This window comes from Artemia sp. Qi Xiang Cuo, chromosome 11 (assembly GCF_049724085.1).
Source record: "Artemia sp. Qi Xiang Cuo chromosome 11, ASM4972408v1, whole genome shotgun sequence".
Taxonomy (NCBI): Eukaryota; Metazoa; Arthropoda; class Branchiopoda; order Anostraca; family Artemiidae; genus Artemia; species Artemia sp. Qi Xiang Cuo.
In genome coordinates, this window is record NC_142804.1 from 13,409,720 (window position 1) to 13,429,438 (window position 19,719).

General features: G+C 34.1%; 1 protein-coding gene across 1 annotated transcript in view; it reads right to left on the bottom strand.

Annotated features, from left to right (window-relative positions):
* LOC148946655 (uncharacterized) overlaps nucleotides 1–19,719 on the bottom strand; it is a 146,172-nt gene that overhangs the window by 30,494 nt on the left and 95,959 nt on the right. Inside the window, exons 11-13 of the mRNA XM_089096378.1 lie at nucleotides 19,339–19,494; nucleotides 16,655–16,816; nucleotides 15,534–15,702 (exon numbers count right to left, since the gene is read on the bottom strand). Of these exons, the coding sequence (XP_088952504.1) occupies nucleotides 15,534–15,702; nucleotides 16,655–16,816; nucleotides 19,339–19,494 (487 nt within the window). The remainder of the gene's footprint in view (nucleotides 1–15,533; nucleotides 15,703–16,654; nucleotides 16,817–19,338; nucleotides 19,495–19,719) is intronic.

A 19,719-nucleotide genomic window follows, 5' to 3' on the forward strand; every position in this document is an offset into this window, starting at 1 on the left:
ATATAGGATGCCAAAATGTGCATCAATTTCTTACTTCTTTATTAATTCAAGAACAAAAAGATGGATCTGAAATCCATTTATGTGCACTAGATATTTCAAACTTGGTTTGTCACAGCCAACTATGGTATTCTCTTACCCAGCTTGGAGTGAATTCATCTGTTATATGTGTCCTTCGTTTTTGGTATGCAAATTCCTATGTTAGACTTCGGTCAGGAGAGATCTTTTTTGGTAATATTCCTTTTCGGTCTGGACTTAGGCAGGGAGGGGCTCTGTCACCCTACCTTTTTAATGCTTGTTTATACCCTGTGCTTTCTCGTATTTTCCCGTCGTGTTTTACGGGTTTAACTAATTTATCTTATATTACTTATGCGGATGATTTAATACTTATTAGCCGTTCAAAATTCACCCAAGCTAAGTCTACCCGGTTTGTTTCTAAGCTTTTGGAAAAAATTGGCCTCGTGCTTAATGCTGAAAAATGTGAGTATTTAGTTTTCAATGCTAAAAACCCAAGTGGTGATTTGATTTGTAGTTCTTTTTCAGTTAAGCTGCCTCCTGCGTTGCGTTGGCTCGGGATTAGTATCTGCTCTTCTATTTCAGCTATCCGTGCTAGTGCACTTGCAGATATTAAGAATAAGCTTAAAGCAGGTTATGCTAAAATTGTCCCAAATCGCGGCCGACATTCTCGTTAGGCAGTGGCTAAACTCTATTCTACATATTGCGACCATTCCATTCTTTTTCTATCAAGTTTGCACCCATTTTTTAATACTAGTGATATGCAGGATATTAGAGTTTTGTATTTCCGTTATTGTAAATATCTTTTGTATTTGCCTCGTTGGTATAGAAACCGTAAGATTATTCGAATATTTAATGCAACTGATATATTGATATTATATAATAAGTTGGGCTCGAAGTTAAAAGATGAGGCCTGTAAGCCGTTGGGTCCTTTTCATTCTCTTCTGCAATTGTTCTGATTTGCATTTGTAGTTCTTTATATTGATACTGTTTTGCATGTGTTTGTTTTGTATGTCTTTACCTTTTACTTTCTTTTGTTACTCCACTTTTTTAAAATGTTAGTGGGTCGAAAATAAATTATTATTATTATCATTTTCAAACAACATTTTTTAGGCAAAAAATGTTGGAAACATTGCAATCAAAAATACAAAACCTAATTATTCTACCTAATTATACTACCAGAAATAGAGAAAAAACATTTTAACGAAGTTAGTTCTTGTATCTTACCCTCTTACTCTTTTTTGAAAAACAAAAAAATTGTGTGTGTCTGTATGTAGCTCTAAAACATGATTGTTGAGGAGGGAAACCCCCTTCATATAAGTAATAATTTAATGTTCGTTTTAAGTCTTAAGGTTACTCCTTGATTTCAGTTGAAAAAAAAATATTTTTATTAAAATTAATTTCTCATTTGTTTCTAAATAATGCCTGGACATCTGGTTCCACCTCCGAGTAAAAAATACCTTTTTCATGGTAAATTCATGAAAAATAAAGTGGATTAATTTAAATAGGCCTGCTAAAATGCAACACAATTTTAACTTTTACACTACAACGTCATCCACCTACCCTTTCTGAGTAAAAAAAAATTGTTTTAGCTTTTCTTCTCTTCTCAACTTTATAATAGCAAAAATAACTTAAATTCGAGCTTTAAATGTACATAATATCAAATTAATATTTAGACATGAGAAAAAAAGTTTTAATAAGACTCTTTCATAACATATAAAGGAATCTGACTTCCGAGTGTCAGCATTAAGTATACAGTTCATATAAATCAAACAAAGATGTCAGTCTACACAATGGAAGAAATGCAAAATACAGTTGCAGGTTTTACACTTAAGAAGCAGGGTACAGATAAAAAGCACGCTGAGATGAGATTCCCAGGTCCTGGAAAAAGCCTCCTGAAAGATGCAAACGAAAAAGCCTCCTTGAAGAAGCGAACGAAGAAATTGCATCGCTACAGGCCTGGAATAGTTGCACTTCGAGAGATTAGAAGGTATCAAAAATCATCAGAGTTACTCATCCAGAAATTACCATTTCAGCGTATGGTTCGTGAAATTGCGCAAAAAGTAGGAAAAGATCTAAATATACCAGATTTACGCTTTCAATCCGATGCCATTGGAGCCCTTCAGGAAGCGAGTGAAGCTTATTTAGTCAAGTTATTTGAAGATTCGAATTTGTGCGCTATACATGCTAAGCGATCTACTATTATGCCTAAAGATATGGAACTTGCACGCCGTATCCGTGGAGACACAAAGTGAGGCAGCTTATCTGAGATAAAAAAAAAAGAGGGCAATAGGTGCAAAACGAACTACTACCATTATTCCAAAACGATATGGCATGTTTTTAAATATTTAACATCGTCATAATTCCAGTTGTTAACAATATTTATTTTAAATTTTAAAGCATTCTTGGTTTAAATCTAAAATTTTATAATCAGTAAACAATACAAAATATCCCTGTTTTCACTTCACTTTACCCTTTAAATGGGTTTTCCGTCTTGGACTACAGATATAAACACCTAACAGGGTCTTGAAAAATGTTGTCCAAACCAAGAAAAACGTATTTTGTTGCGGTGTCACATGGTGTTTCATCTCTTACACTGGGAATTAACATATTGCGCTGTCTATCATAAGACTTTTATTTTATCACCAGTGAAACAGATATGCTCCCAGATTCTGTTTTTACACCGTTTTATTACTTGAAACACGCCTTTTGAGTTGGATTTAATGCTGATTTCAAATATATAAGTTTCATCAAGATTAGTTTTCCAATCAAAAGTTACGCGCCTGAGAAAAGGTGGCTGATCTTTGACAAAAGAGAGGAACACCTCCTGAAGGCTTTAGAATCTTAATGAAAATCAAACACTCATATTCAGCGAATCAGAAAACTCTGCATGTGAAGTATCAAGCTGTTTTCTGCAAAATGTGGAATTTTGTATTTTTTGCAAGAAGAAAGATCACGGATGCGTGTTTATTCGTTTTGTTTGTTTGTTTTGTTGTTTTTTTCAAGGGGTGATCGTATCGACCCAGTTGTCCTAGAATATCGTTGGAGGTCTCATTTTAACGGAATTAAAAGTTATAGTGCCCTTTTTAAGTGACCAAAAAAATGGAAGGCACCCCTCCCACGCTCATCTTTTTCCCAAAGTTACCCGATCAATATTTTGAGATAGCCATTTTGTTCAGCATGGTCAGAAATATGATAAATATGTCTTTAGGATGACTTAATCCCCCGAAGTCCCTGGGGGGAGGGCTGAAAGTTATGAACTTTACCCAATGTTAACATAAAGTATTGGTTATTGGGAAGTATACAGACCTTTTCAGGGGGGATTTTTTCTGGTATTGGGGGGCAATGGGTTGGGGGTTATGTGGGAGGATCTTTAAATGAAGAAAGTTTTCATGTGGAAAGGGACACTGCTATCAAGGGGGCACCAGATTTCCCATCATTATTTAAAAAAAGATCAGAAATTAAACAAAAAAAAACAAGTTTTTCAACTGAAACTAAGTAGCGACATCTAAACTTGAAACGAACAGAAAATATTACGTATATGATTGGGTTCGGCCCCTAGTCAATACCTCGCTCTTTAAGCCAAAGATTTTTTGGTACTTTCATAAAAGCTATTTATTTTAATTAACGGCCTTTCTGATTAAGGGGTCATTTTTAAAGAATTGGAACACAATTCGAACTTAAGCATAAGGAGCGAGGTATTGGCTAGGGTGCAAACCCCCTAATATACGTATTAAAAATATATGAATATAGAAGTTCGTTACGTAAGTTAATTCGTAAGTTACGTATATTTATTACTAATAAAAACGTTCGTAAATAAAATTAAACAACTTTCGAGAAAGCCATTTAACCAAATAAAAGTAAAATTAATATGCATATTTGGTGTTGATTATTCATGTACGGTGAGTCAAAATCAAAACCTGCATTAATTCAAAAACGTTCAAAAATTAAATTAAGAAAACAAGTTTTTTTTAACTGAAAATAAGGAGCGACGTTAAAACTCAAAACGAACAGAAATTATTCCGTATATGAAAGGGGCTGTCCCCTCCTCAACGCCTCGCTTTTTACGCTAAAGTTTGATTTTCCCACAACTATTTTTTTTTTTAAATAAAAAACTTTAGCGCAAAGAGCGAGGCGTTGAGGAGGGAACAGCCCTCCAAAAAAAAACAAAGTACACTATTACAACCGCCTTGTCTGAAACCCCTATAGAGGAAATTTACTGTCCCTTCGCTTGAACAACAAGGGATATATATTGGCTTGAAAATCAAGAAATGTTGCTGCAACCAGAATATTCTGCATTGAGTTTACAAAGAACTTTTACTATTTTTAGTATTACTATTTTATGTAAAATGCAGTAATTTTTGGGGGTTCTAACAAAAAATCTGATTTATCAACTGAAACTAAAATAATTCCTGAAAATTTTAAATAAAATACTTTTATTTACCATCAAAATGCAAACATATATATGGTTTTTGAGCAATCAAACACTTCGTGGTAGCGAACTGTAAGTAAGGAGCGACCCGGCTCAATGGTAACCGAAACTCTAAAAAACAGAATTTGATACCAATAGATACATCTAGAGTATCAGATTTTTATAGTGATTTCAAATATATAAGTTTCATCAAGCTTAGTATTGCCTATTAAAAGTGAGGCACCCGAGAAAATTTCTCTAATTTTTGAAAAAAAAGGGAAAGACCCCCTAAAAGCTATCGAACTTTAATGAAAATCCAACCATCAGATCCAGCGTATATGAGAGCTCTACTATGGAGGTTTCAAGCTCCTATCTACAAAAATGTCGAATTTTCCATTTTTTGCCAGAAGAAAGATCACGGATGCGTGTTTATTTGTTTTTTTTCTTCTTCTTTTCCCCAGGGATGATCGTATCGACCCAGGGGTCCTAGAATATCGTAGGAGGGCCCATTGGTACGAAAATTCACAGTTCTAGTGCCCTTTTTAATTGACCAAAAAAATGTAGGGCAACTAGGCCCCCTCCCACGCTCATTTTTTCCCAGAGTTACCCGATCAAAATTTTGAGATAGCCATTTGGTTCAGCATGGTCGAAAATATTATAACTATGTCTTACATAAAAAGAATTGGATTTTAATACAAACAGATACATAAAAAGAATTGGATTTTAATACTGATTTCAAATATATAAGCTTCATCAAGTTTAATCCTACCCATCAAAAGTTACGCGCCTGAGAAAATTTGGCTGGTTTTCGAAAAAAGGGGGAAAGACCCTCTAAAAGTTAAAGAACCTTAATGAAAATCACACCATCATATTCCGCGTATCAGAGAACTCTACTGTAGAGGTTTCAAGCTCCTATCTACAAAAAAGTGGAATTTTGGATTTTTTGCCAGAAGAAAGATCACGGGTGAGTGATTATTTGTTTTTTTTCCCCAGGGGTCATCGTATCGACCCAGTGGTCCTAGAATATCATGGGAGGGCTCATTGGAATGGAAATTAAAAGTGCTAGTGCCCTTTTGAAGTGACAAAAAAAATGGAGGGCAACTAGGCCCCCTCCCACGCTCATTTTTTTCCCAAAGTCACCTGATCAAAATTTTGAGATAGCCATTTTGTTCAGCATGTTCGAAAATATTATACGTATGTCTTTTAGGATGACTTACTCCCCCGAAGTTCCCGGGAGGAGGGCTAAAAGTTATGAACTTTACCCAATGTTAACATATAGTATTGGTTATTGGGAAGTATACAGTACACACGTTTTCAGGGGAGATTTTTCCTGGTAGTGGGGGGGGGGGTCGGGGGTTATGTGGGAGGATCTTTCCATGAAGGAAGTTTTCATGGGGGAAGGGACACTGCTATGAAGGGGACGCCAGACTTCCCAGCATTATTTAAAAGAAGATCAGAAATTAAATATAAAAAAAACAAGTTTTTCAACTGCAACAGCAGCAACATCTAGGGGGTGGTATTGACTAGGGGGAGAACCCCCTAATATACGTATTAAAAATATATGAATATAGAAGTTCGTTACGTAAATTAATTCGTAAGTTACGTATATTTATTACTAATAACAACGTTCGTAAATAAAATGAAACAAGTTTCGAGAAAGTCATTTAACCAAATAAAAGTAAATTAATATGAAAATTTCGTTTTAATTATTCATGTACTGTGAGCCAAGATCAAAACCTGCATTTATTCAAAAACGTTCAAAAATTAAATAAAAAACAAGTTTTTTTAACTGAAAGTAAGGAGCGACATTAAAACTTAAAACGAACATAAATTATTCCGTCTATGAAAGGGGCTGTCCCCGCCTCAACGCCTTGCTCTTTACGCTCAAGTTTGACTTTCTCACAACTCTATTTTTTTTAAACAATAAAAAACTTTAGCGTAAAGAGCAAGGCGTTGAGGAGGGGGCAGCCCCTTTCATATACGGAATAATTTCTGTTCGTTTTAAGTTTTAATGTCGCTCCTTACTTTCAGTTAAAAAAATACTTGTTTTTTTTTTATTTAATCGTATACAGGATGATGGATGACGTAAAAATTGTATGTATTTTACTAAAATATATTGCCAGGAGCCCGAGCTTTTCCAGTACCACGACAGTTGGCTTGGCGAGAGCTGGTATATATTTGGTTCTTTAATTACAAATTAACATAATCATTGCGTTATTCTTTAATTTAAGGTGGAACCATAAACAACAACACCCTGACTATCTCTCCCATGTTAAGGTGAATCTCCTTGGTTTTGGTGTGAGGTAATTTTCCTATTTTAAACAATGCACAATGTCTTTCAGGATCAATGTCTTTCAGGTCTTTCAGTTTTTTATTGTTTAAAAAAAATAGTTGTGAGAAAGTCAAAATTTAGCGTAAAGAGAAAGGCGTTGAGGAGGGGACAGCCCCTTTCATAGACGGAATAATTTCTGTTCGTTTTAAGTTTTAATGTCGCTCCTTACTTTCAGTTAAAAAAACTTGTTTTTTTTATTTAATTTTTGAGCGTTTTTGAATAAATGCAGGTTTTGATCTTGGCTCACAGTCCATGAATAATTAAAACGAAATTTTCATATTAATTTACTTTTATTTAGTTAAATGGCTTTCTCGAAACTTGTTTCATTTTATTTACGAACGTTGTTACTAGTAATAAATATACGTAACTTACGAATTAATTTACGTAACGAACTTCTGTATTCATATATTTTTAATACGTATATTAGGGGGTTCGCCCTCTAGTCACTACCTTGCTCTTTAAGCGAAGGTTCGAATTTTGTTCCAATTCTTTAAAACTGACCGCTTAATCACAAAGGCCGTTAATTAGAATAAATAGCTCTTTTGGAAGTACTAAAAAATCTCTGGCTTAAAGAGTGAGTTATTAACTAGGGGGTAAACCCAATCATATATGTAATATTTTCTATTCGTTTAAAGTTTTGATGTTGCTGCTGTTGCAGTTGAAAAACTTGTTTTTTATATTTAATTTCTGATCTTTTTTTAAATAATGCTGGGAAGTCCGGCGTCCCCTTCATAGCAATGTTCCTTCCCCCATGAAAACTTCCTTCATGGAAAGATCCTCCCACTTAAACCCAGACCCCCCCCCCACTACCAGGAAAATCTCCCCTGAAAACGTCTATACTGTATAATTCCCAAAAACCAATACGATATGTTAACATTGGGTAAAGTTCATAACTTTCAGCCCTCTTCCCGGAAACTTCGGGGGATTATGTCATCCTAAAAGACATAATTATAATATTTTCGAACATGCTGAACAAAATGGCTATCTCAAAATTTTGATCAGGTGACTTTGGGAAAAAATGAGCGTGGGAGGGGGCCTAGTTGCCCTCCATTTTTTTTTCACTTCAAAATGGCAATAGCACTTTTAATTTCCGTTCCAACGAGCCCTCTTATGATATTCTAGGACAACTGGGTCAGTATGACCCCCCCTGGGAAAAAAAAACAAATAAATCGGCATCCTTGATCTTTTTTCTGGCAAAAAATGTAAAATTTCGCATTTTTGTAGATGGGAGCTCGAAACCTCTACAGTAGGGATCGTCGATACGCTGAATCTGATGGTGTGAATTTCATTAAGGTTCTATAACTTTTAGGGGGTCTTTCCCCCTTTTTTCGAAAATCACCCAAATTTTCTCAGGCGTGTAACTTTTGATGGGTAGGACTAAACTTGATGAAACTTATATATTTGAAATCAGCATTAAAATCAGATTCTTTTGATGTATTTATTTGTGTCAAAATACCGTTTCCTAGAGTTTTGGTTACCATTGAGCCGGGTCCCAATAACCAATACTATATGTTAACATTGGGTAAAGTTGATAACTTTCAGCCCTCCCCCTGGGGGCTTCAAGGGATTAAGTTATCCCAAAAGACATATTTATAATATGTTTCGACCATACTGAACAAAGTGGCTATCTCAAAATTTTGATCGGGTGACTCTGGGCAAAAATGAGCGTGAAAGAGGGCCTAATTACCCTCCATTTTTTTGTTCGATTGAGAAAAACACTAGAATTTTTAATTTCGGTACCAATGGGCCCTCCCACGATATTCTAGGACCACTGGCTCGATACGATCACCCCTGGGGAAAAGAAGAAGAAAAAAAAACAAATAAACACGCATCCGTGATCTTTCTTCTGGCAAAAAATGGAAAATTCCACATTTTTGTAGATAGGAGCTTGAAACCTCTAGAGTAGGGTTCTCTGATACGCTGAATATGATGGTGTGATTTTCATTAAGGTTATATATTTTTTAGGGGGTCTTTCCCTCTTTTTTCGAAAATCAGCAAAATTTTCTCAGGCGCGTAACTTTTGATAGGTAATATTAAACTTGATGAAATTTATATATTTGAAATCAGAATTAAAATCTGATTCTTTGGATGTATCTATTGGTATCAAATTCTGTGTTTTAGAGTTTCGGTTACCATTGAGCCGGGTCGCTTCTTACTTACAGTTCGTTACCACGAAGTGTTTGATTGCTCAAAAACCATATATATGTTTGCATTTTGATGGTAAATAAAAGTATTTTATTTAAAATTTTCAGGAATTATTTTAGTTTTAGTTGACAAATCAGGTTTTTTGTTAGAACCCCCAAAAATTACTGCATTTTACATAAAATAGTAATACTAAAAATAGTAAAAGTTCTTTGTAAACTCAATGCAGAATATTCTGGTTGCAGCAACATTTCTTGATTTTCAAGCCAATATATTTCCCTTGTTGTTCAAGCGAAGGGACGATAAATTTCCTTTATAGGGGTTTCAGACAAGGCGGTTGTAATAGTGTACTTTGTTTTTTGTTTTTTTTGTATCTTATTTTAGTTTTAGGAGTTGTGGACTATTTCATTTTTACTATGGGGCGTGTTCGTCTCTTACTAGGTTGCTAGCTACCGCTGCAACCCAGAAAAAAACAGGATCACAAGACAACTTAGTAGTCATCCTTACGTGTGCTTGAGCTTTATTCTTTCGGCAGCCTTTTTATCTCTTTTAAATAGACTTTTCTGATACATTTTCTGATATTTTCTGATTTTGTCTGTATTTTTTGTAGTAATTATTTCTTAAAGCAGATATTTGGATTACTCTTTTCAATATATGCTCTTGAGACCATTTCTATTCTATATGACGTATCGATTCTCTCATATCAAACCAAAAATTAAACTAATTCTAAGTTTTTTACATAGTTTTCTAGTTTGAATTGAAAAATTAAAATTATTGCTCAGACATCATAAGTATTTTTGCAGTTAAATAAAACTATTTTATTTAATATGTTTAGGAATTATCTAGTTTCAGTTGACAAATCAGATTTTTCGTTAGTACACCAAAAATTACTGTATTTTACATAACTGCATCTACATACTTTTATAATGGTAAAAATTGATTTTTCTATGCAGGACGATAATAATAACATTTTCTACTACAGAGCTATGGAAAAATGCAGTTTTTCGTACAAAAAGATTTTTTTTTAATATTATTTTTTTAATTATTAAAAGTTTTTAAATACATCAATTTCTTTTCAAATGAGCCATTAAAAAGCTCTCTATGATTTTCCAGTGGCCCACCAGCTGCATTGAAAAAATAAACCACGAAAAAAAACAAACCTGCTGTCGATGTGTAATATCTTGATTGTACTCACTTTTCTTGATTTTCAAACCAATATATTTTCCTTGTTTTTCAAGCCGAGGGATAGTTAGTTTTCTATTTAGGGGTATTGGACAATGCGGTTCTAATAGTTTACTTCGTTTTTTGATCTGATTCTAGTTTTAGGAGTTATGGGCTATTTTATTTTTTACTATGGGGCTTGATCGTCTCTTACTAGGTTGATAGCTACCGCTGCAACCCGGACAGGTTAGTTTCAAACTTCAGAAAGTGTATATTGATGTTCTTTTTATAATCGTTTTTATAATCTCAAAAAATTGAATTTTGAAAAAAATTGCTTTTTCTATGCAGGACGATAATAATAACATTTTCTACTACAGAGCTATGGAAAAATGCCGTTTTTTGTAAAAAAAAGTTTTGTTTTTAATATTATTTTTTTAATTATTAAAGATTTTTAAATACATCAATTTCCTTTCAAATGAGCCATTAAACAGCTCTCTATGATTTTCCAGTGGCCCACCAGCTGCATTGAAAAAAAAACGAAAAAAACAGACCGGCTGTCGATGTGGAATATCTTGGTTGTACCCACTTGTCCTGATTTTCAAACCAATATATTTTCCTTGTTTTTCAAGCTGAGGGATAGTTAGTTATCTCTATAGGGGTATTGGACAATGTGGTTCTAATAGTTTACTTCGTTTTTTGATCTGATTCTAGTTTTTGGGTCTATGAACTATTGAGTTTTTTACTATGGGGCTTGATCGTCTCTTACTAGGTTGATAGCTACCGCTGCAACCCGGACAGGTTAGTTTCAAACTTCAGAAAGTGTATATTGATGTTCAGACTCTCGTTTTAGCTATTCCGGCTCGATTAAAGTGAGATTGAAATGTCAAGACTAATCTTTCCAAGAACACAACTGCCTACCCTTGAATTCAAGGATGCGCCCCTTAGAACACTCAAAGCTGAAAAGGCTGCTAAAATTTAGCTTTCTCTTTTTTTAGAACAACCATACGCCTCCTGATTTTCATATTTTTTTTGTCAAAAGAAAAAAAAATAATAGTAATAGTTACAGCAAGTAAATCATAATACTTTTTTCATAGCTTTTGATTATGTTCATTTTTTGGTATTTTTTACTTTTCATGATTTTAATAATTTTTTAGTTTAAGGCAAAAAATAACCCCTTTATTAACGGATATCTATAGAAGGCGAATAAAAACATTCAAGAATAAATGTTCTCTTATTGCTAAAGCTATATTTCCTGTTGTCTTTGGAATAGACTCTATACCAAATATTACAGAGTTTATTGAATATGTGGTATAAAGTATATAGAGTCTATATCAAATGGTACGTAAAGGAATATTTTCTACTGTATAGATGTCTATTCCGTAGACAGTAAACTCAGAATGTAATGGCTTCAGATACCTTAAGACTAAAATCAGATTTAGAAGCCAACGAACTAATTCGTTTTGAGGACTTCGAAAGCTGATGAAAGAAATTTGTTTATTTGGTTTTTGTTTATCCCCAGGGGTAATTGTATCAAACCGATTGTCCTAGAAAAAATAGGAGAGGGCTCATTTGAACGGAAATTAAAAATTCTAGTGCCCATTTTAATTGACCAAAAATATTTTACGCAACTAGCCCCCCGACCATACCCCTTTTTTGCCGAAATCGTTTGATAAAAATTTTGAGATAACCATTTTGTTCAGCACAGTTGAAAAGTCCAAAAATTATGCCTTTGGATATAACACGCCCCCCCCCCCAGCCCCTCGGGATAGGTCATTAAGTGATAAATTTTGCCCAATGTCTACGCATAGTATTTGTTATTGGGATGTATACAGACATTTCGAGGCGAGGGGAGGGGAGATTTGTGCTAGGTTTCCATGGGATAATATTCCGTGTGGAAATAAATTTCCGGAGGTGAACTTTCCACGGAAAAATTTACACTGGGGAGATTTAAGAGAATTCCTAAACAAAATTCTTTTTATTTGTCTTACTTTGTCTTTAATTACTCAATTTTGCATGTGGAGATGTTCCGGGAGAAGTTTTCCGTGTGTCTGGGTTTCTGGAAAATAATTTCCACGGAACCGAGGATTTCAGGAGTGATTTGAATGACGATTGAAACTTAGTCTTTTTCAAATGAAAGTAATCTAAGGAAATTTTTCAGGTGAATCTTCTGCAAGAAATTTTATCAGGGATTTTCCAGCAAGGATGGAATCTTCCGGAAGAAATTTTACGAGGGGGGTGTATTTAAGTGAGGGAAAAATATTCAAGGGGGAGTTTCCTGTGAGGGGAGGGAATGTTTCATAGAGGGTGAGCCAGATTTACCGGTATTATTTTAAAAACGACTAGAAATTAAATAAAAAAAGGAAGTTTTTTTCAACTGAAAGCAAGGAGCGACATCAAAAATTAAAACGAACAGAAATTATTTAGTATCTGAAGGAGTTGGCCACCTCGTCATTACCTTGGTCTTCACGCTAAAGTTTGACTGTTTTTCCCAATTTTTTAAGAACGACTCCTGAAACATGAGGGCGTGTTAATTAGATTAGGAATCTTTTTTTAAAGTGCTAAAAACTTTAGCGCGAAGAGCAAGGTATTGAGGAGGATAATTTCTTAAACCACATTGGCATGCCACAATACAAAGACAAAATGAACAAAATTAGGTTTTTTAAGGCCAAACGAAAGTACCGAAACAACGAAGCGAATATTTCGAAAGCCGCCTCTCTTTTTCAGTGCAAACAAAAATATTTAAAGATAATACCAAATAAGACAAAAAAAGAAGAAAAGCCAAAAACAAATGCGGAGTCAACCACATCTTCCGGAATCTGTATAGTATTAGTATACTGTGAGTCAGAGTATCTTTTTTAATGCAAATCACGTTTTTGAGGGTCACAGCCAAGCATGTAGTATCTGGCTGAGAGTTTCTTTCCTCTAGTAGGATAACTTCTAGAGTTTGTCTTGTCAGTATAAAGGTACATGGCCATAGATAGATAAATGGATTTCTTTTTATTATAATATAAGAAAAATTTACTCACCAGAACTCGCTTAGAACATTCCATATAGAACATTAGAACATTCCTATATTTAAGTGTATTGAAGTGCAACAATGCACTTTTTGTGCAAAAAGTCCGGTTATTAAAATCAGAAACAAAATTAAATAGGTTCTCCAGGTTATTGAATTGCTGGTTCGTTCACTTGAGTTAATGAATTTTCTGTCACTGGCTAGTCGTTAGCTAGCATCATTTGACGGGTTTTGTGCAAGTCGTGGATATTGGTGAATGACTCGCTTTTGGTTGCTAGGTATTTGGTTTTAATTCTTCTAAATTTGGCTTTCATTAAATTTTATTCATCTTTCAATTTTGGTTTTTGATTGGTCTTTATTGGTTTGTTTTTTTCATATTGACTCTCTACAATTTTTGTTTTTTTCTTTGTCTTTTTTGGTATTATCTTTAATTTTTTTTTTCCGCGCCGAAGAAGAGGCAGTTGTCCTTTCGAAATATTCGTTTTTTTCAGTATTTTCGTTTGGCCTTAAAAAAGAAAAAAAAATCCTCGTTTTTTCTTTATAGTATTGAGGAGGGGGCACCCCCTCACATACGGAATAGTTTCTGTTCCTCTTGAGTTTTAATATTGCTCCTTGGTTTCAGTTGAAAAGACCTGTTTTTTTTTATTTAATTTCAATTAAAGCCAAGAATAGAAAAGACATGGTGCCTGAAAATTTTTCAATTTTTTGAAAAGATTCTCTTGGAAGAAGTGAAATTTGCCAGTTGCTTCTCATGAAGTATTTATTAGTAAAGTTTTTCGAAAATCAGCATTAAATGGTTTATTTATCTATCTAATTTTCCTATTGAAAAGGATGGTAATAAAATTTATCCCAAATTGAGAAACGGCACAAAGAGATATGACTAGAAGCTGTGATCATGAATTTTGATCCATTTTTCATCAAACTGTCTAAAATATAGTTGAAATATGATAAAAAAAATCCTGAAACAAATTATGAAATTAGATCTCCGTAATAGGTATAATAGCAAGCTATGCACTATATTAGTGGAAATACCAGGAATTAAGGATATTTTACTAATCTGTATTCCTTAATTATTTTGAATTGTGATTTGGACTTGCTCATAAACAAAGCCCTCTCTCAGAGAAATAAATCCATTTCTGGATTCAATCCTTTATTTTTCAAAAATGACTTTTCATACCAAATTGAAGCTTTGTATTTGCATATTTTCCCTAGAAAAGTCATTGTATTAGGCGAAATATCTTTGTATGACGCCATGTGGCAATATAAAAACGGTACTTGTATGATAAATCGCCTACTGTTCAAGTTGTTCATTCATTGACACATTATTAAACCGTTTTTCTTTTTGTTAGTTTCTTTTAGCTTAGCGTGAGACAAGACAAAGAGAAGTGACAGAATAGATGGAAAATATATAATTTGGGCTATATATTTGCACATTAGGGAGTGGGGGTAAAGTATTTGCATAGTGTGAAGTTGGAAAACAATTCTTACAACATAATATACAGAATAATTGTACCTAACACATCAGGCATACAGACCAACTATACTTTCTCCCTCGCCCCCTAATGTACAAATATGTAGCCCAAATTTGTTTCTAAAGTATTATATTTCTAAATTACTATGGTATATTTCATTAGGATTGAGTGTCAGAGAAACATATTAGAGTAAATTAGGTAGGGGGTATATCAAACAAGTACCATGCAAACAATAGCAAAAGGGTTTTGAGAACCATCACTGGATCGTTAGCGCTATTTTTGCATGTAGCTCCTAGAAAAGAGATTATACTTAGTGAAATATCTTTGTATGACACCATATGAAATAATGATAACTTTAACAAAAGGGTTCTGAGAACCATCGCTGGATCGTTGGCGTTATTTTTTAATGTTGCAACATTTCACATTTTTCTATTGATACTTAAAACTATTTATTACTACCCTAGATTTATCACTAGCCAAATGGTCAGCATACTTGAGCTGAGACTTTTTGTCCGTGAGGACATGGGTCCTAGTCCTAGTGTCAGTCCTAGTGACACTAGTTCGAGTTCGTCCTTTTAGGACTAGGGTCCTAGTCCTAGTTCGAGTCCTAGTGACACTGGTTATTTGGTTTGAATGGGAGTCAGTGGCGTGACTCTGTAAGCTCAGCCAGTGTCGATCCGGCTCTAAAGGGGTACCTGTAGAAATATAAGGAAGTTAAACAGGAAGGGTGTACTAGAGCACGGGATGGCTGGTCCCCAATTATCCATTGCACTTCCTGGATGAAAGGCCATGAAATGGAGATCATCACAACTGGCAGGGACTGTAGAGTCCAATGCCGTTTTCCTTATCTTACATTTATTACTGTCCAAAGATAATAGTGTTTTTTTTACAGTAAAGCATTGTTGATAACGAGAAGAAAAACAAATATATTATATGACTTCACATCTGAAGGAGTTTTACAGATCTCATCAAAATCTCAGTAAAGCGTACCTTTTTCCCCTGGAGCTCCACGATCTCCTCTTTCTCCTCTCTCTCCGGGAAGACCACGTGATCCAGGAGATCCTGGCATTCCAGGATCACCTGGTGGACCTTGTACACCTTGTGGTCCTGGAGCAGTCATGCCAGCACCAATGCTGACACCCGGTGGTCCTGGAGGGCCCTAAAATATTGAATAATTAAATTTCAAGATATCTCAATAGTAACCCTGGTTTTTAATCTTTAACATATTAAGTACGAATACTAATGGCTATTGGGGAGGGCAAGAAGGGTATACGGGGGGTTTGAGCTATAAATGCAGAAGGTGTTTTGATTGTCGGTATGTTAATTAGAAATGTATATGAAATATGCTTGTTTTTCTTAACACATAAGGTATTTTCTGCTCTCAAAACAATTTTCACCCATTTTGTGGATTTACAGAATCCTAAATATTAATACAGAGATACTTGTTACCAACTACTCGTCAACGCAAATTAAAGAAAGCAAAATTTAAAAATTTAGCTCTAAAGTATAAAAAAGAGTTAAATAGTATTTAAAGGTTACAAGGGCATAATATAGGTATTATTTTTAAACTATGAAATAAAAGGGTTTAATTTCATACTCTGAATGTCTTTCAGATCTTGCATAACAAATTTCACTAGCAATCATTTTCTGAAAGCTTTGCGACAGCTAAAATTATTCGCAAACAACTGGTGTTGGTGGAAATACATTTTCTGGTACAATTTTGTTGTAAAAAATTGTTGGATAGGCATGGCGGAAAACCACCTACATAACATGGTTTTCGAAACGATGTTTTTTCTTAGAAATCTGAATTTTATAACTAATCTTTATTTTTTTCTTTTTTTCGTTCATTTTTTTTATTATATCATCGTTTTGAACTCACTTTACTCAATTTCAACTTACATTACTTATTTAAAGTAATCTCAGTTATTATGGGTATTTTATTTCTTTTTTGTAGTTGATGCTGATGTTCTGGCAAATAAAAACCACAATGTTCAGAATACAAATCCTTCTCCATGACATTTAATCCAGTATATTAGCAGTATACTAATAAGTAGCGCTACTCTATTAACTCGTTTCATTTTTTTATATTACTAAAAATAAAGTCAGTTTACCTGGGAACCTGGAGGTCCACGAGATCCAGTGCTTCCCTTTTCACCAAGTTCTCCTTTAGGACCAGACCCTCCAGTTGCGCCATCTTTTCCTGGAGGGCCGGGTCTTCCTTCGTCTCCAGGAGTTCCTCTTGGGCCCATTGGACCTTCAGGCCCTTGTACACCCTGTGTGAATAGAAAGATAGTTTTTTGGGTTTGTATTACTTATTCCATAAAATAAAAGAATCAACTTTTTGTCACTATCATCAGTAATTGCATGATCTTGACTCTTTATTCCTATATTCTTTGGTAGATAATAAAATAGACTTTAAATAGATTAAAATTCATCAGATAAAGTTTTTTTTTTTATAAATCTCACATTACCCTCAAAAAGTAAAAATTACCCTCAAAGATCAGCTTACGCATTAGTAAGATTGGTTTCGAACCCTTCGGATTTTTGAAAGTCAACCCTGGAATATTGTTAAAATACCAAGCGCATTAAAATGAAAACAATTTTTGCCCCTTGGCTTCATCTTAGATCTAAAAAACAGATCATAAAAAATAGATCATAAAAATCACGGGCATGTAAGTAACAGATGAAAATTAATGCTATGTTACCATCATAAAGAGTTGGCTTGTAACATTTCAAAAACAAACATAACATAAAACATAAAGTCTGTATTTCTTTGGTGTGTTTTTTCCTCCTTCATTTCCTTACTTATAGTAGCCTACTGTTCATCTTTTAATTTTTTTTTTTTTTGTATCTCTTAGCCGTTAGTCTAGTTTGTTCTTTTTATATTTTTCTGATGATAAATAATTCCTAACCTACAAGTCAAAATACCAAAATTTTTTTAAGTTTACTTTGTACTGTCTTGATTTAGAGTAACTGTTTTTTTTTTTTTTATTTCCATTGACTCATTTGAATTACCACAATATTAGATAAATTAAACGTTTAAATATAAGTCAAAGCGCAGAAAGTTTTACAAGAACAAGGGGCTTGTAGAATGTTTTTCATTTGGGGTCAAATTTTAAAATCTGGGAACACAAAATGCGTAAGTACATAAAAACCTTGGAAAGCGTACTTTTCAAGGACGCTTAATTATTTTTGCTAGTAATAAGTTACCATTTACCAGTGGTCAGTAGTTATTTAAATCTCCCCATAGCAACAAATATGACTTTTGCGGGCATACTTGTAAATTTTTATCTTTCTAAAATGTCCGTAAGAGTTTCAGTTGCTATGGATGATTCATATGCGCGATAAATAAAGATTAAATAAATAAAAAAAACCTTGAATTAAAAATTCAATTGTAAATATAATAGATAAATACTTTATTTAATTTAATAAACTAATTTAATAGTATAATAAATACAAAAAGGGTCGAAAATTTACAAAACAGAACAACGTCAATCCTTTGTACAATTAAGTAAAAAAAAACAGGTTTTTTCAACCGAAAGTAAGGAGCAATATCAAAACTTAAAATGAACTAAAATTATTACGTATATGAGGGGGTTCACCCCCTAGTCAATGCCTCACTCTTTACGCCAAAGTTCGAATTTTGTTCCAAGTCCTTAAGAATGACCCTTGAATCACAAAGGCCGTTTAATTAAGACACATAACTCTTTTGAAAGTACTTATGACCTTTAGGGGGTGTTTCCCCCTTTTTTCGAAAATAAGGTAAATTTTCTCAGGCTCGCAACTTTTGACGAGTAAGACTAAATTTGATAAAACTTATATAATTACAATCAGCATAAAAACCTCAGTCTTTTGATGTATCTATCGGTATGAAAATTCCGTATATTAAAGTTTCGGTCACTATTGAGCCGGGTCTCTCCGTACTTAGAGTTCGTTACCATGAACTGTTTGGTTCTTACCCTGAACAGTAACAACTGTGACCAAGATGTGACTAGAAAGTTTTTGTTTTGTTTTCCGTTTTCGAAAAATTTTCGAAAAATTTCCAAAAAGGTGGAAGGAAAACTTTGCACCTCACCGCCTCTCGGACCTTCTTCGCCTATCAGAAGACCATGAAGCATACAAAAGGCACATCCACGCCATTACGAATAAAGAGGCCCTAAGACGACCTTCAAGGACGGACGGGACCTAAGTCAGTAAGTCAAGTACATCCATGGGTATTCAGATAACAACCTTTCCGATAGAATGTATTAAGAAAGGATACCCTATGACATAGAAGCTGGGCTAGGTCAAGCACAAAGGCTACAGCTTCTCTCCTCCGCCCAGGAATAATATCTTTTATTGGCGTTTTAATGTTTTTTCAATATTATTTCATCCTCCAAAGGTGGTCAAATAAGAATAAAAAAAAATAAAAAATGAAAGTGGCTCCTCGATTTGGAAGAAGGTATGAAAATTTCTTATAATTTTCTTTACGACCATGCATCATGGTCCGAATACAAAAATAGGGAAAAAACAATAAAATAGTTATAGGGGATCGAGTTCGTGTGATGGTTGTACTTTTATCAGGAGTGGAGCTGTGTGGGGAGTTTATCTCTGTGATGTTTATTCGTATGTTGGCATCGTTGTTAAAGCAGGGAAGATTAGTTGAATTCAATAGGAGCCGCTATCACATCATGCATCCCTGTTAACATTTTAGGTTTGAATTCGTTATCTGGATTTTTTAGCATAAGAAGGAAAAAAAAGAAACCTAAATCATAATTTCTGTTCCTCTTTGTAATTCAGCATTTTTTTAACTTACCGGCTCTCCTCTTTCTCCAGGAAGGCCTACAGGCCCAGGAGGACCTTGAACAGTTGCTACATTTCCTGGAGGTCCTTGTTGTCCTCTCGCACCTGGTTGTCCAGGAATACCAGGACTACCTCTTTCCCCTTTTAGACCAGGCTGTCCAGGCTCACCCTATAATTTAGACAAAATAGTATAAAAATATTCTATAAATAATAAAAATGGAATAAAGATTAGAACCCATAAAATTAACCACTCCAAATTCACTGCTATAGAAAAGTTCAGATAAAACTTAGCAGCTGGTTTGCAAAGTCTGCTCTAAGATTCAGCAGAACACTAATTTTGCTGACTTAAATCGGTGATTTGTTTTGACTAATTCGAGGCCTCTCTATACAAAAA